The sequence below is a fragment of the Zalophus californianus genome, chromosome 5 (assembly GCF_009762305.2).
Source record: "Zalophus californianus isolate mZalCal1 chromosome 5, mZalCal1.pri.v2, whole genome shotgun sequence".
Classification (NCBI taxonomy): domain Eukaryota; kingdom Metazoa; phylum Chordata; class Mammalia; order Carnivora; family Otariidae; genus Zalophus; species Zalophus californianus.
Genome location: NC_045599.1, coordinates 55,199,894 through 55,217,229, shown reverse-complemented (window position 1 = coordinate 55,217,229; position 17,336 = coordinate 55,199,894). Strand labels below are relative to the sequence as shown.

The 17,336-nt window shown below is 40.2% G+C and overlaps 1 protein-coding gene across 9 annotated transcripts in view; it reads right to left on the bottom strand.

Annotated features, from left to right (window-relative positions):
• ARHGEF28 (Rho guanine nucleotide exchange factor 28) overlaps positions 1–17,336 on the bottom strand; it is a 321,591-nt gene that overhangs the window by 14,526 nt on the left and 289,729 nt on the right. For 6 of the 9 annotated variants that reach the window (XM_027606410.1, XM_027606409.2, XM_027606412.2 and 3 more), the window contains 2 exons: positions 14,909–15,394; positions 13,575–13,872 (listed from right to left, as the gene is read on the bottom strand). The exons of 1 other annotated variant lie outside the window; for it this stretch is intronic. In XM_027606410.1, coding sequence (XP_027462211.1) covers positions 13,575–13,872; positions 14,909–15,394 — 784 coding nt within the window. Of the gene's footprint in view, positions 1–36; positions 1,662–13,574; positions 13,873–14,908; positions 15,395–17,336 lie in introns of those variants that run through there. 2 more of the 9 variants (XM_027606413.2, XM_027606414.2) reach the window with 2 other exon arrangements.

The window sequence follows — 17,336 nt, the reverse complement described above, 5'->3', positions numbered from 1 at the left end:
AGGGAAAACAAATGCAAAATATTGTAGAAAGGAACAAAAGGGTATACTGGACACATAGGATTACACAAGAGAGATTCCTAACCCAGACAAAGAAGGTTTGGAAAGACATCTAGAATTAAGTGACCCTGGAGCTCAGTCTCGAACCAGGAGTAAGAGTTAACCAAGATGGAAGAAAAGGGTAGGAGAGAAGATATTCCTGACAGAGGATGTAGACGTACAAAGGGGGTGGCGGTGTCTGGAGACAGGATGGAGGAGAAGGAAAGGCAGCTAAGAAGTTAAAGGCCAGACCTGGCCCCCAGGCCCAATCACATAACCTCCTGTTCTTCTTCAGGGAGGAACCCTCTCAGCGCATGGCACCTTGGAAAAGGCCCAAGGAAGCGAACCCAGAAAATCTCTAAGAAGACTGGACACAAACCCTTATCCACAGGCCCAAGTGCTGACCTGGGGGGTAAACAAACTCTATCTTAAATTCACGTTGGATTTGGTTTTCAAAAGACAACCCATATGGTGAATCATGTTGGGATATGTCACTTGGATTTCAACCATTCCCAAGGGAGAAAAAATGTATTTGAAGGGTGTGCCATAGGCAACGAATTTATTTCAACATCCACTTACATCAAGTGTTCGCTCCACTATATTTCAAGGAACAGTAGCCCCTGCAAGATGCTGGTCTGGACAGGAGGATGCTGTGGTTAAATACCAGGATTTGGGAAGAGCCACTTTTGGGTACACATGAGCACAATAAAAGTTTTTGAAAAAGGTGGGTAATTGCAAAAGCAGCATTTCCCAATATTGTTATTATGAGACCTGTCCATCATGTAACACCTAGTGACAGCCAGTAGACTTGTGGAACATGTTTTGAGACGGGCCTTCTTAGGTAAAACCCAAATGAGATGTAAGTCTTTCAGGCCACCAGAGCCATTGCCTGGAAGCAGTCCAGGGGCTCAAGTCTTCAAATGCACTTCCTCATGATTTATAGCTTTCTTAACGCAAGGTATAGTAACAAGTGATAACTCTGTCTATGGAGTACCTCCAAAGTTCCAGCTATTTTATGCTTTGTCTTATGTAATCCTCTTACCACCTCTGAAGCGGATACTATCAAAAGTCTAGTTTTATACACAAGGAAGCAAACACACCAAGTAATCTTAAATACGTGCTTAAAATTGCATAGGCAATAAATGACAGAGCTGGAATATGAACCGAGGCATAATTTACAACCCTTCTATCTTAACCACCATGCCAGTCAGCCATCTCCACTGTATATTAACTCAGTGCATTCCTTTGTGCCTTCATTTGTTCGTGTCTCCATGCATGAAAATCCCTCACTTAAAAATGAAGTGCTGATAAATTCATGTCAAGTTCATTACATTGGAAAATACATTTTTAGTCTACGTTTGCTGAAACTGGGTTTAGGAGATGGGAGAAGGTGGATCCTTTATCTTCTCACTTTTGATTATCAGGAGAACACCCTATCACCTACTTTTATCTCAGGAATGTATCTGGTCTTGGTCATTCTGGCCAAAAATGGTATTGCCAAACAGGTTTCAGCCCTAGTGGCTTTTCTGGGTCAGGGTTGATTCAGTCATTGAATTAAGCCCTTCATGAAACACATTTTCTGGAATTTTCGTGAACCATAGATTCTCAAAGCTGGCCAATGGACTCTGTATTAAAAAAGAAAAGAAAAGAAAAGAATTATCTCTAAAAAAAACTAAAAAATCACCACCAATAAACCATCCCCAGATAAACTTGTAGAAGTACTTTAAGAAAATAAGTATTTTACCTTTAAGCCCCCCTTGACTTATAAAAAGAAGAATTTAATTGTGTCCCTATGTGGGGTGGTGGGTGTGAATATCTTAACTAGTAGATAAGAGATTGAATCTGACAAACGTATCTGCAACATCTACATAGCAATAGATCTGTATCTCTTATCTGACAAGTATTTTAATTTACTAGCAGCACGTTGTGCTAAAAACCTCCCATACTCTCACCAGGGGGAAGGACAACTTCTTGTAGTAGGGTAATTTTAATAAGATTTTTCCCAATACTTCCTTCGCTCTCAGGCTCACAGAGTTCAATTTCAGGCTTTCTCCCTCAAGTTCATTAAGGCATCTTGGACAGAGGAAGCTCACAAAAGACAAATTTAAGTTTCTGATCTTTCACAATGCTTTACCCTCAGGCTACTTGATCAGCATTAAATAAAAAAAATTTTTAATGTATAAAGATAGTTCGGTGGAATACCCTAAAAGAAAGCTAACCAGCCACTTCCCCAACCCCTTTCAGTACTGCTGCTTTCTCCTTTCAAGGGGGATGTGATTCCAGTCTGTGGTCCCCAGAGGGACATCAGTGCGCAACTGCACTTTTTCACACTGGAGCCTGAATGCAAAATATGGCCTCATTACTACATGCCGACTAACAGACCATCACATTTTGGCCAAAATGTTTCTTACATTTTCTCCATCTGATCTATGTGCCAATGAAGAGGAGTTTGCATATGCAAAACTCTGTGAGCGTATTTTAGAGCTCATGCTGAACAGAAGCGTCAAGCATCTAAAAATATAGGATGAGCTCTACTTGTGTATAATCTATCATGCCAATCTGGATAATTTAACAAATAATCAAAAATAGTACAGCTTTGGGAGGAATAAATTTGTCAGGAGTCGTAAGTTTAACCTACTCATGGGAAGTAATATAGCTCTGAAAACTTTAGTTTCTTAAAAGAGGGTTCACTTTTAATCAGCTGGGATATACATTAAGCTTCCATATTCTTGTTATAAGAACATCCTCAAAACATAACCATATGGAAGCAAGTAAAGACAACACAATATACATACATCCAAGAGTTTAGGCTTATATAATTTTAAGAATGTTTAATAGTTCCATATTTACCATGCTAAAATAAGAAAAAAAAAAAAAAAAAAACCAGCAGAGCTAAACAGTTAACTGCAAGGGCACATCTGAAATGACAAGAATATAAGCTTAAGATCTTAACATACAGATTCCAGAAGCTTCTGGCAGTCAAGTATGTGAATTCTCTGACTTGTAATATCACACCATCCCATCTCCTGCCATCTGCCTCTAGCAAATGTCAGTGTATTCCCAGGATGGAAACAAAAAGCTTCCTTTCTGAGTCATTCCTACAAAGACTTCAAAAATACGGCCTACTGCAGTTGAGCATTATTGCCTTGAATTCAGGATAAAATACAAAACCATAGCCTCCTTCAGTAATTCAGAAGAATCAAGAATTCCCCCATCTAAATGACTAGTGTCTAAATTGAATGATGCGGGCGCCTGGGTGGCTCAGTTGGTTGGGCGACTGCCTTCGGCTCAGGTCATGATCCTGGAGTCCCAGAATCGAGTCCCGCATCGGGCTCCCTGCTCAGTAGGGAGTCTGCTTCTCCCTCTGACCCTCCCCCTTCTCATGTGCTCTCTCTCTCTCTCTCTCATTCTCGCTCTCTCAAATAAATAAAATCTTTAAAAAAAAATAAAATAAAATAAATTGAATGATGCACTTACAGACTCCTATACTGACAGCCCAGTGAAAGGCCAAACCATTTTTGAGAAATGGGAACTAGAGAACTCAGAAGCTACAAGAAAGTACTAAGGCTTCCAAGGACATTAGAAAACAGAATGTTAAAAACACCTCCCCATTTGGGGTTTTTCATGAAGAGGTCTTCGAGCATGCAATTTCTGTTTTCTGTTGCTGGTGGATTTATGAGACTCTCAGAATGCAATGCCCTTTTTGCAGTGTTACAACATTCTATATGATTAATTGATTGCAAATCACTGCAGAGGGTGCCAAGATCACTGGTAGGAAGCAGGTCATTAAATAAAATTAAAACTCGGCCAATGTTTTGCTTGTAAACATTATTTCCAAAGCCTTACAGCACCATTCCTTACAAAATGGCCTCAATTCACCAGAGAAGCAGAGTGTCCTATATTTTTGGCCGATGGTCCAAATATTCTATACTTAATCCAAACATCCAGCATGTTATATTTTAGGAAGAAAAAAGCTGTAGTGTAATGAAATTTGCAAAGAGAGCTATGGAAAAGAGTCATCATGAAAATAATTAAATTTGCACAGCCTTACTGTGAAATTGTTCTGTGAAAGGCCCAGAGTCCTATCCTGCATAACTGGAAACTTTACAAGATTACATTTTTCCTTAGGTAAATCTTCAAACCAAGCATTAATGTTTCAAATTAAACTGAATTAATATGTCATCCAGAAAGAGAATGGAGACCTTGGCCCCTTATCCAAGGAAACTCAACAGTGATTTATCATGGCAAATTAACATCTCCACAGATTAAAACTTGTGCCCAGTTTTTTGTTTTTTTTTTTTTATTATCTGGCTCAAATCTGTGCAAAGCAACACGGCAAGACTTCTCCCCCTCAGCCAGTTGTGTCTGGGAATTGACCAGCTGAGAATATAAAGGTGCCTTCCAGTTAGTGTAAAGCAAAGGGATATATTTCTTAAGGTGCCACCACACTTAATTTTAAGATTGTTATCATCAATATGTGATCTTTCAGGCAGTATTTTAAGTCTGACAAGTTAGAAAGTCATGCCAGGGAAATTGGTTCACATTCTAGGAATATATTTAACTAAACAAATAGCGTTTGTTTTGCCTGGGGAAATACACTAGACTGTTAAATAGGATTTAGCAAAAGAAAAAGGGTTTAAGAAATTATTTCATTGATGTTGAGCTAACTGCCCATGTTTAATTTACTGGTGTTCGAGCTACTATATGGTTAAAAAAGAAATACCCCAGTGAACAGATAGGTTGGCTAAGTTACTGATAAAATAGATAAATGCTAAGTTGTTTATGTGCCATCTTCCTAAAATGATAGTGATGGGTTCATTTTTACTTGTTTAGAATAAATTAAAACATTTTATGAAGAACACCTTTTAACTTTTTAAAGTTTTCATTTGCCATACAAGGCTATATGGGGCTATACATAATGTTCTAAATGGAAAAATAAATCACACACAGAGATGCTCTCTCGAGTTGTACAAAGAGTACCTGTACCAATCTGTTAAATAGGACTATACATCAGTAAACAAAATTATTTCAACATTAATAAGGAAGAAAAGTTGATAACTGAATCCAGTTACGTATTAAAGGCAAACAATCTTACAGTTACTCTGACATTTTAAGAATGCCATTTAACATATGCCCATCTTACAGGTTTTGGGAAACTCAGTGGATCCAGTGAGCTAGCCTCCTCTAGCCCGCATGCGTTAACCACCATCACACCCCATGTAACTCTGTCTTTTCTCAACCTTTTCCCATGCCTCAGTCAAGTCAAGCATTGTGGCTCAAGCTCACAGGTGCTGTCATTTCTGCTAAAGAGTATGGACCTTGACTCCTTTATTTACGTCATAAATATTTATCAAATGTTCATTTTATGCCAAACAGTGTGCTTGGTGCTTCTGAGAGAGCAATTAACAAAGGAGACACATGCAGCTCCCCACCCCCGTGAAGCCTATTCTGTACTGGGGCAGGCAGACATTACATAAATTGTTACACAGGTAATTAATTCAAATTATGGTAAGTGCTAATAAGAGGTACTTCCTGGCAATTCTGAACCTTGATTTTTATCAGTCTATCCAGTACTAATAAGAACAAATTGATTCGAGTAACCAAACTCAAAAGGAGATTGAGGTCATAAACCAGAGCACAATTTTTAAATTTCAGAGTAAGGAATGGTTCAAACCAAAATACTGTTGGCCATACTCAACATTTTCTTTCTAGTTGAAATCCTACTCAGGGAACTCAAGTACAATTATAAGATTTCCTGGGGATATATTGACATAATGCAACCATTTACATAATGTAACCAGTAAGGGTTGGAAGTTCCATAGGTATGGAAGCTCTATATGCTGAACTGAGATGTTGAGTCTTGTTGCCAGAATATTTCTTACCTTTGGTTCTGGAAACATAGTTGACTGATGTAAATTGTTCCTCTACGGAGAGGAACAAAGGGAAGCTAAAGGCTGTGCTACCGAATGCCATTTAACATGCCTCCCAGGACAGTTGGGGCACAACCAACACCCCCTCTCCGACCAATAAAAAAAGGGAGTTCTGCTTTATATTAGATTTCCATTCTGAGTTAAAAAAATATTTTCCCAATTTAGCTTTTTTTCTAAATCTAAATCTTACCAGCTTTAGTGGCATTCAGGAGACGCTTACATCTTTATCAGTACACCACCCCTGAATCACAATCAGAATTAATTACTTCCAGAAGGTAGGAAGGAAGCAAATATTCCCCGGATCCCAGGACATGCCAGGCACTTTTCCCCCCTTTAGTTCTGTTAACACTTCCTTCCAAATTGTATAGATGGGGAATTAAGGCTTAGGAATCATGCAGCCTTAGAAGCCAGAGTTAGTGTTTGAACTGAGGTTCTCGAACATCAAGCCCAGCACTCCAGGTTGGCAGTACAGGGATACAGGGCAGGCTGGCTGCTTTGGAATCACCTAAGGAGAATGTTCGATACACAAATGTATAGGCTCCAGCCATGTCCTACCAAATGAGAATCTCTGAACAGAGGAGTTCATACTTTCATTGCATTTTTCCAGAAACCCTGAGGTGTAGCCAGCTACAGTAACCAGGGTTCCAGCAACCAATCCCACCCATGACACCTTACGTCTCTTCAGCCTCACCGTTAGACAGTAGCCCTCCATGACACAATCACAGGAGTTTGAATCTGGAGTCGGGGGTGGGGGAGGGTCCCTCCAAGTTTTAAGCCACTGACCTTAAAAACTCCACCCATTCAACGTTATTTTTCTAAATTCATCATTTTGCAGAGACTAAACAAAAAGTAAAAGAGAAAAGTTGCCTTACTTGAAAAACCCAGTGACACTAACTGTCATCTCACAAGATTGCTATAAAGAAAAAATGAGACCATGAATGCAAATGTGTTTTTAAATGGCATGAAGTACCATACACTATTTCATTATTAATTCAACCCAAAGTGAGCTGGGATAAAATTTCCAAACCAGGAGGAATATAACTTTCTCTCAATTTAAGTGGATTAAAAAAAAACAAACAAAAAACAAAAACAAAACAAAAAACACTCGTTTTTACAAATAAACTTTTACCATAACACAGCCAATCTCATTCTTTACACATTGTCTCTGCCTACTTTTGAGGTATAATGGCAGAGCTGACCATACGCGACCAAGACCTGATAGCCTTGGAAAGATGAAAACATTCACTATGTGGTCCTTTAAGAAAAAGTTTGCTACCCACTGAGCAAGATGAACATGTTCTTCTCAGGCAGACATAAATTAACAGTCCTCAGCTGAACACTTCACATTTTATTTTTTTTTAAGATTTTATTTATCTGTGAGAGAGAGAATGAGAGAAAGAGAGCATGAGAGGGAAGAAGGTCAGAGGGAGAAGCAGACTCCCTGCTGAGCAGGGAGCCCAATGTGGGACTTGATCCCGGGACTCCAGGTTCATGACCTGAGCCGAAGGCAGTCACTTAACCAACTGAGCCACCCAGGTGCCCAGAACACTACACATTTTAAGCAAGCCCTACAAAATGGAACCTCCATCGCAGGATGGACATAGGGGTGAGAAAGGAGTCCTAGATTCTGATCTGTGGAAGACGCTTCCTTTCCCAGTTTTGGATCACTGTCTCATGAATCAAGGCGACTGATAGGAACATGCTTTATCTTTCAGGTATGTTTGGTACACAAACAGTTAGAACTTCTCTTTCAAACCCAACCCTTAATCACTTTAAAATTAAAGTCATACGATGGGTGCCCGGGTGGCTCAGTCAGTTAAGCGTCTGTCTTTGGCTCAGGTCATGAGCCTGGAGTCCTGGGATCGAGTCCCGCATCGGGTTCCCTGCTCAGCGGGGAGCCTGCTTCTCCTTCTCCCCCACTTGTACTCTCTAGCTCTCTCTGTATCTCTCCAATAAATAAATAAAATCTTAAAAAAAAAAAAAAGAATAAAGCCACACGATACTAGAAAAGCCAAACATGTAGTTCATAGACCACATACGTATATGTATATTTACATATATATTTACATGAGTGTATATATTTTTTCTTGTTTTAAGCTAAGGACGACCCAAGGCCAGACCTAACCTCTGGAATCATTCATACTGAATGGACTCTCACTTCAGCAGCTTGTTGAAACCAAATTGGAACCCAGGGTGGGAATGAACAGGCAGCCACATGGCTGGCTGCCTGCCTCTGAATCCACCCACCTGCTGGTTTTACTCTCCTGCTGTGTACTGGGCTCTATGCACTAAGGCGGGATGGCCCTGGCCCAGTTGGCTCACACAGCCAACCTGCCCCCAGAGAACTGTGCAATCAGGAAGCTGGCAGTTAGCACCGGGGGCTCACCAGGCCCTACAAGCAAATGGCATGTTTCCCTTTCCTGGTACAAAATCTGCAAAAGGCAAAAGTCAATCATCTATACTTGTCAGTGAGATAGATTAAAATTAAGCCTCTGAGCCCAATTCTTTATAGTCTTGCCATGACGTGGATTACTGAGAGCAAGTAATAACCATGATTTCCTTAAAAATGTTCCCAAAGTGATAGTCAAAATTCCAAAGGAAAAAGAGTTGCCCAGTAACTTCCCAATAGATGTATCTGGACAAAAAGTTGATGTCATAACGAATGTTCTCAACCCTTCAGTTTTTAGTTCACTTAAACAACTCAAAATAAAGGCATCTAATATCCCTCCCATTCAGAGAGAGCTCAAAGTTCCCAAAGCTCCTTCATTAGGGCGTAGGTTTGGAAATATGGTCTAATGAATCTACAGACTCAATATTTTCTGCCCCACGCTCTATGTGTTGACATACAGGATTGATAACATAACAATAAGCAGATATAGATTATTTATCACAATTTTACAAGTTCAACTCACTTCCCTAACCAAGTAAAAAAGACTCGCAATGTAGTTATATTACAGTTCAACTTTAGTATATTAAAAAAAATTTAAAGCTTTCATGATACCTAAAAATACTGCAATGAGAAAAATAATCATTTTATCCTGTGTTAAGGGCTAAACTTTTTCCCCCGCCAAATTCATATAATCAACTCCTAACCCCCATTACCTCGAGATGTATTTGGAGATAAAGCCTTCAAAGAGGTAATTACGTGCGGTCACCAGGATGGACGCTAAACCAATATGAATGGTGTCCTTGTAAGAAGAGGATGTTAGGACACAGACAAGCAGGGGAAGGGGGGGGGCAGTGAGAAGACACAGGGAGAAGACAATCATCTACAAACCAAGGAGAGAGGCCCTCAGCAAAACCAACCCTGCCAATACCTTGATCTCAGACTTTCAGCTTCCAGAACTGTGAGGAAATAATTTTCTGTTGTGTAAGCCTCCCAGTCTGTGGTCCTGTATTATGGCAGCCCCGGGAAACTAACACATCCCTCTTTTCAAATATATTTTGTCCTTGAAGTTTATGGTATCCAATGCCAGTTTGACTTTTGTGAGAAATTGCCGGAGGTCTTTGCCAAGACTTCTTTCCACACAGATTACACAAATAAGACGCCCATTTCTGAATTATGGAATACTTTAAAAACATTAGAAATTATCATATAGTCACTTCCTTAAAACTGTTACTTAAATACTAACTATAGCATGGGTTCTTATTGGGAAATTTTCTATTTTCTTTCCATACGTAAAAAACATGTCAATGAAAGTTTAACACAGATGTCTGTATTTAAAAAAAAAAATTGCCAAGATGAAATATTCTGAATACAATGCTTTGAATTTTGACAATATTTTGATGGGCACCAAATCCTAATATGTACTAAAGGGAAACACTCAACACTCTTTTGGAATCCAAATTTAATAAAATTATTCTTCTGCCAATAGCTACATGATTAACACATAAAACTTGGCTCTTCCTGTAAATTTTATCATATGTATGGCAAAACCATAATGCTTTAACTACACTGAAGAGGAACTTTTTAGGCAACCTTCAAAAACTGAGGTACAGACAAAAATATAGCTGAAAAGGGAGACTAAGAAGATTTCAGACTAATTTCCATACCATAAAGCGTTTTGTCTGATGTTTAAAGAAAAGGTCGCATATACACTAATAGATGCACTGTATAAATAGTCCTAGAATTCCAAAGCTAAGAGGGGGAAAAAAATCACAAAAATAAAGTATTTGTTTTGCCATAAAGAAGAGTAATTAAACTGAGCATTTCACGGGTCCAGTTACATAGTCATTGTCCTACAGGCACTATACAGTGTAAGGAACTTCACATTTTGGGTAGTCTTGTAGTCTTCTTGAAGTCTGTGTCCCTCAGAGGAGTATTGATTACGTTCTTAAAACAACCCCCTCTTCCACTAAAAATAAAATCAAACACCAGTTTGGATTTAATGCTCAAATACCCAAGACGTGTGTTCAGGAAACAACTTCCAAAAGTGGAGAGTAGACTTCTTTAAAGTGCTACTTTAAATAATATTTACAAGTAACATGGCGTGATTATTAGGGGACATTAGAGAAACAAACCCCATTTAAGAAAATGTGCCTATTGGAAAAAAAGTGAAGCTAAAGGGTATTTAGGTTATCTGAAGATGCTCAGTATCCATGTGAGCAATGGCCACCATAGTCCCAAATATTGAGAAATATCTTCCAAATGGTAATACTAAAAAAGACAGGAAGGGGAAGAAAACAACAATGACAACAATAATAACAACTGGCCCTTAATTGTGAACATCCTGCTGGGCATCAAGCAACATTTATTTCACTTCTATGCCAACTTCTACAGAAAGTACAATTCCAAAGAGCTTTCTAGAAATCAACCACATGCAGCGTCCTGGTGAAGAGTGAGGGCTCCGGAGCCAGTCCTCCTAGGCTCCGTCTGTGGCTCTACCACTGACTAGCTGTGGGACCTTGGACAAGTCACTGAACCTCTCCATACCTCAGTTTCCCCACTCAGATGGAGAGAAGAACAGAGCTGTCCCCGTGGATTGTTGCATGAATGCGTTTCTCCCTGGAGAACTACAGCACAGGGCTTGAAATTTGGTGTCCCCTAATTGTCAGCGGTGATGGCCGTGGTAGAGTAAAGCAAAATCCAGTTACAACCCGAGAACAATAAAAATGGCTGGTGAAGTTGGACTGAACAAACCAATGAAAAGTCTACCCTCCGTGACATCCAAACACATTCAAGAATCTAATTTACACACAATTTTTTTCCGTCTAGTGCCTCACAGCACACACTGCATTCTAGAGATTCACATGTCCACTGATCCTATGCCCACAGCACTGGACCAGACAAATAAACGAACCATTCTTGAAGGAGTTGTCCTCACACAGCTGAACCTTAGGGCCTACAGATAAAATCTTCAGCACAGCATTCACTCAACATGGCTAAATGCACATTTCCCAAAAACACCAGCCAAGAACATCAGAGGCAAATTTGGTTGAGTATTTGTGAGAGCCACGGGTCCTCAGGAGTGGTGGCTGAGTGGCCGCTAGCCCAAAGACGCAGCGGCGGACTGTGACAGGGAGCGTGGACACGGCACGGTCCTGAATTCCAGCACCTGGACCGCCACTGTCTCGGCCTGCATGCGCAGGGCCGCCTTCCGCCAGGGCGGCACCCCCCTCCCCCGCCAGCACGAGTTGGGGGCACGGGCGGAGTCTGGCCAAGACCACCAGCAGTAGCTTATTTTGTGCTACTTTCAATGTTAAAAGCTGTGAAAGCATCAGCATGGCTTGAACAGTTGTATCTGGCCCCGGCCACCCTCCTAAGAACGTATATCCAATTTTCATGCCACTTCTCTATCACCTCCTAATCTCCTTCTATTCTCTCCTCCAGAAACTGCTTATTCTGTTTCAAGTAAACAAATATAAACAGGGTTTTCTAACCAGTTGCAAAACTCCAGTGCCTAACAGCACACACTGCATTCTGATCTGATCCCTACTTACACACACCAGGATGTTCCTGAGAGACTCAGGCCAAAGTTAATTTTCTTCTCTTCTGCCAATGTCCTTGGTGTCCTTGGCCTCCACTGGACACACAATAGCTGAAGCATAAGTACATTTTCTCAGCATTTCCCTTGACTAGCTTTAATTCCTTACATGTGGTGAGACTGGTTTTGGATATAATCATTGTTTATTTCCTTAGTACATTTTCTATCTCCTGCAAGTATGCTGCCAAATGTTTAAAAGCTTTATACTTAGAAGCACAAGTCAACAGAAGAAGATGGGAGATACACAAAAAGAGAGAGATGCTCCTTTTAAACAAAAGCTGAATGTGGTTTAACTCAAACTGAGTTTTTGAATTCTACCAAAGCCAGGATGCAAAACCACCCTGACAAAAACATAGAAAACACCATAAATAGCGACTTAATGAATCAACACAGCAAAGCAACATTTACCTAGAAAAAGCCTTCTGCAATGTGGTCTCCATAGCACTAAAGTTGCAAGATAATAAAGGGGCTACATTCTCTAAATTCTACCTGTTTTAAAAAAAATCTTAATGAACCATTCCATTTTTTTTTAATTTAAGGAATATTTGAAATGATGCTTTGAGGAGTGACTTCATTCTCTCCCAGATGCTGACAAGAAATAAGAATGTTACAGCAGTGACTAAGTAATGCAAAGAATTATCCACTACAAAGAATTCACATCTTTTAGATTAGTAATATATCAACTCTCAGGCAGTGTCAGAATTATTACTCTCTGATTCGGAGTAGCTGAGTACCCTCAAAACTTTCTGTTGCTGAAAAATCATCCAACTGACATACGAAGAATATACATGAAGCATGGCAACAAATCTGCGTCAAGTTCTGAAGATCTCTATACTATTGCTTGTTTTATGTTTCTGAAAGATTTTGCTGTCAGTGATTTATTTCACATCCATGTGGCCAGCCATTTGTTTATTCTATTGCATGCCATCTGTTTTTTGGTAGAGAGGTTTCAAGTTCTTCTCATTCCCTACTTCATATCCCACAGAAAACAATTTATAATAGACATAGATTTAAATCACTTGGATTCATGTGGCATTGGTAACTCGAGCTGCCTTTCATTTATACTTGGCAAATGCTTTAATGGGATTAGCAAATTGTGTTATTATGTGGTACTTAGGAAGATACAACACTTTTTTTTTTTTTAACAATGACAAATGATGTTAACGGTTTCATTCTGGGATGTTTAATAGCAGGAGAGATTTTGCTAACATTAAAGGAAATTGCCCTGATAGACAATAAAGTCGTACCACAAACCCTGTCTCTATCTTTTATTTCTGAGAACCAAAGAGTATACATATCGGGATGTGGTAGAGTCTACAGTGACGAATGACTTTCCCTTACAAGTGAAGCATCTTGGTATTTATCACGTAAGCCACAGATCTGAAAACCTGTCTGGTTCTTACATCTTGGTGGCACCCTCACAGCTGTCTAACCATGTTCCAACTTTTCTAGAAGATGGCCCCAGACTTCACCAAAGAGAAGTTTATGCCACAAACTCCAGCTCATCAAAACCAATTCATTCCCCTTCTAGGACTCACTTTGATTTGCTCTGAAGAAGAGCCAACCATTCAGAGAAACAGCTTCTTGTTGAAACCATACAGATGATGTTTAAAGTGTTAATTACCATTTTTACAAGAATCCTTGCTGCTTGGGTGGAGAGGGGGTATCTGATGACAGGACCCAGCGGCTGTCCACAGTTCATGGTTGACATCCAAGGGCTGACAAACGTCCAACTGGAGCTCTACTTGATTTTCACTAGTCCTTACCAAATCAGAATTAGCTATATTCTGGGGATAAGTGGCATCCTGGACACCTGATAGAGTCGAATTGTTGTAAGAGTTAAGCGACATTTGTACTAAAGCTTCATTAACGAAGAATGAGTTTTCATGACACAAACTCTCAGATCGATTAAGTTCCATTACCTGTGTAAGAAAATACAAAAAAATACAATAATTTCTCCAATAATTTGTACACGTTTTATAAAGTATGTCTTTCTAATAGTTTTAGTAATGAAGATGTTTAATAAGAGTCTGATACCCATCCCCTTTTACTGAGCTAGTTCCAAAACTTCAAGTCACTGGGTCTAGCCTACCTTTAAAAACAAAACAAAAGCAAAAAAACCCAAAAAAACCTAGCAGTCGTGCCCTCTACCACTGAAGTGTTTCCACTTTGAGAGCAGCATTTTTATTTTTGCTGAAAAAAATGTTGAAAATATATGCATGAGGTATTTGCTATAAATGTAATTTAGCCAAGTCGAAAGGAAAATCAGATGCAACACAGACCTTTCTTATCATCAAGTTTTACGACTTTATGCACTATCAGTAAAAAGCATTTCTGTGCTCAGAGTGCAGCAAAGTAAACTCCTGGGGGGAAAATGGAACTGGTGAACCTGAGTAGAAGGGGTACCAATCGAACACAATCTTCAGAAAGGTTTTAATATCCCTCCCAGCCACTAATTAGTATACACACATTAACTGTATTACTTAACAGACTAGTATTATACTTGCTAAATTCAGTACCTATAGATTCACATTAAAAGCTAATTGATCTGCTAAAAGGTATACCTATACGAAACTCTGAAGGCTAGATCAAGCAAAGGGGTCCTTCAAGTCCAGAAAAGGCAGCATGCTCCCAGCAAGCAGGGCTCCAGGACAAACTTTGCCTTACTGGAGGACTCCTTTCTGTGTTTCTCCCCTGGGGTAAGAGCACCACAGAGTACAATGAGCCCTCCATCCAACAGGAGCTAGGTCTTCCAAATTTCCCTATTGCGAATCAAGACGCATACGTGTGGCCTCGATAGGTTCCCAGTTTCTGCTACCCACATATTAACTCTTGGGGGCTCTTAACACAGCGGCAAAAGGACAGGCATCTGGTCAGTGTCCCCGGAGTGACCATGACTAAACCCATCTCTGAGAGGCTGCCTTCTACTCGGCTTCCACAAGCATGGAAGATCCGTACCTCTGTGCTTCTTGGAGCAAACGCTGCGGGAAGGCTACTCTGCCGACCGTGTTTCCAACCACACAGCAGGCTCTGCTGGCCCCGCATCCTCTCCCTTTCCCTCTCCACCAGGCGCTGGCCCTCCCTCAGCCGCTCCAGGTTCTGCTGGTACTCCTGGAGCTGCTGGTCCAGCTCCCCGCGGTTCCTGAGCAGCAGCCCCTCCTGTGACTGGCACTCGGCCTCCCGCTCCTGCAGCCGGCCGGCCCTGGCCTCCTGTTCCCGCTGCTGCTGGTCGCACTGGCGGAGCCAGCGCCGCTGGTCCTGCTGCAACTGGTATTGCAGCTTGTGGATGTCGGCCAGCCCCTCCCGCTGCTTCTCCAGGTTGCGGAACTTCTCCTGGTCCTGGAAGGGGCTCCCTCGGAAGGACGCGCCGGCGGAGAGTCTCTCCTGCTGCGGGAGAAGCAGCCTGTGGACCCGGATGTGGCTATCCTGGATGGTCAAGGCGGCCTGTGAGAGCAGGGCAGGGGCAAACAGTCACGGCCTCCACGTGTGTGTTTGTGCTCTGGGTTGCAGCGACCTCTGAACACAAAAAGCACGACCCCATTCTTTCCTCTTAATATTTCTGTCCCTTTTCTAAGTTATCTCCCCAGGCTGACCTTGGCATTGCCAAGAGGCTTATCCCACATTTCCTAGCAGGATGGCTTGGGAATTAATATCCAAAAGAAGAAGAAGAAAAAAAAAGGCACAAAAGCCATACTCATCCCCACTTTTGGAAATGTGGTTTTGTTGCCGGTTGTTGGGTAATATTGAAGCAAGTCTTGTGAATAAGAATTCAGTACGCAAATTCACAAGACTGCATTCCTGTTCTATGTCTCATTCTCCTAGGGCTCTCCACTCAATAATTCATGAGAATTTAAGATTCTATATAAACCTGGTAGTATCCTTTATTTGAGTCCCAAACCAGAAATTACTTAAGCTATATTACATACATGAAAACATAAAAATAAAAGTCAACCACTTGGAGACTTTTGGTAAATAACCTTTTTATAATGTAATGCCCAAGGATAGCCGTTAATTTAATCTTGAGGAGCTACGTAAGTGGTAAAGCTATCTCGTTACTGTTATTTCTTTGTATTATAGCAGGAAGGTCAGACATAAAGTCTTAAGCTGAAATTCATTTGTTTAATAGATTGCTAACAGGAGGCTGGAATGATTAAGGGAACATAGATACTCTAAAGCCCAGAGGATATTACCAACCAGATTAAAAAAACATTTGGAGTTGCAGTATCTGCCTATGAAAAGTTTGGCAGCATCACAGGAAATAATTGCCAAGATTTGGAAGGATTCCACAAAACCAAAAAAAAAAAAAAAGAAAGAAAGAAAAAAAAAATCTCTGTGAATGCCCTTGGAAGCTTTTAATTTTCTAAGCTTCCATTTAAAGCACAAAGAAGCACAAAAGGGACAAATTGAAAATGGCCACACACTGGGTATGTATGTGTGTTTTAACTCGTTATGAGAAATTATTACTCTCCCAGGAATAAATTCACATTTTTCTTTTCTAAGAATTTTCAAAACTGTCCATGTAACAGATGCCGGGAACATGGGGATTTGACTCGTAGTTCTTTGTTAGATCAACAGTTCCCTATACTTCTGAAGGTTAAAGAACTCAAGGAAATTTTAAATTGGTACTTGTCTTGGAATAAGATTCAAAAAATGTATTTGCTGGAGCCTTTCGAAATAAAATTCATGTTTTTAAATTTGAAAACTTACTTCAAAAATTCCAAAACTCACATGAATATTTAAGGTCTTTTAGAAGTTATTAAAAAGAGAACAATTATTATCATTGAAAATAGGCACTAATTATCTTTAAATGTGAAATAATTCGCACATAAATAACTGTTCAGGACTCTGCTGACTTGGCTAGAGCAAATGGTAGGCTGCACATTTATTAATTCTAATACATTTCAAGGGCATCAGTATAGCAAAACAAACAAAAATCCAGCATTTTGTACATCAAAATTACCACGGGAAAAGACAACACTCATGAACAGTTCACAATAGGCTAAGTAAGCGCCACCAGGTAGCATTCTTCATGTCTACCTAACATTTGAGATGAGACCACTCTCTTCTCTCACATAGAGGTGGACTCTGAAGACTGGATATTCATTTTCACACACCTGATACTTAAATTTAGGAAAGACAACAGCACTTGCTTTTCAAATTTAGGAAAATTCCCAATTTGCTCTCTCAACTTTTGTCTTCTTTCCACCTTCCCCATATACCTCATCTCTAACTCTGCTCTCCTAACTGAGGGATCAAATTTCATTTGCATCTGATTTGAAAATGCATATGTAAAAAGTTCAATCATGCATAAGAGATTCAGCTTCAAAAGAGATGAGTACCCCATGAACAGACATCTTCCAGAGCCCACATCCTCAGACCCCCTCAA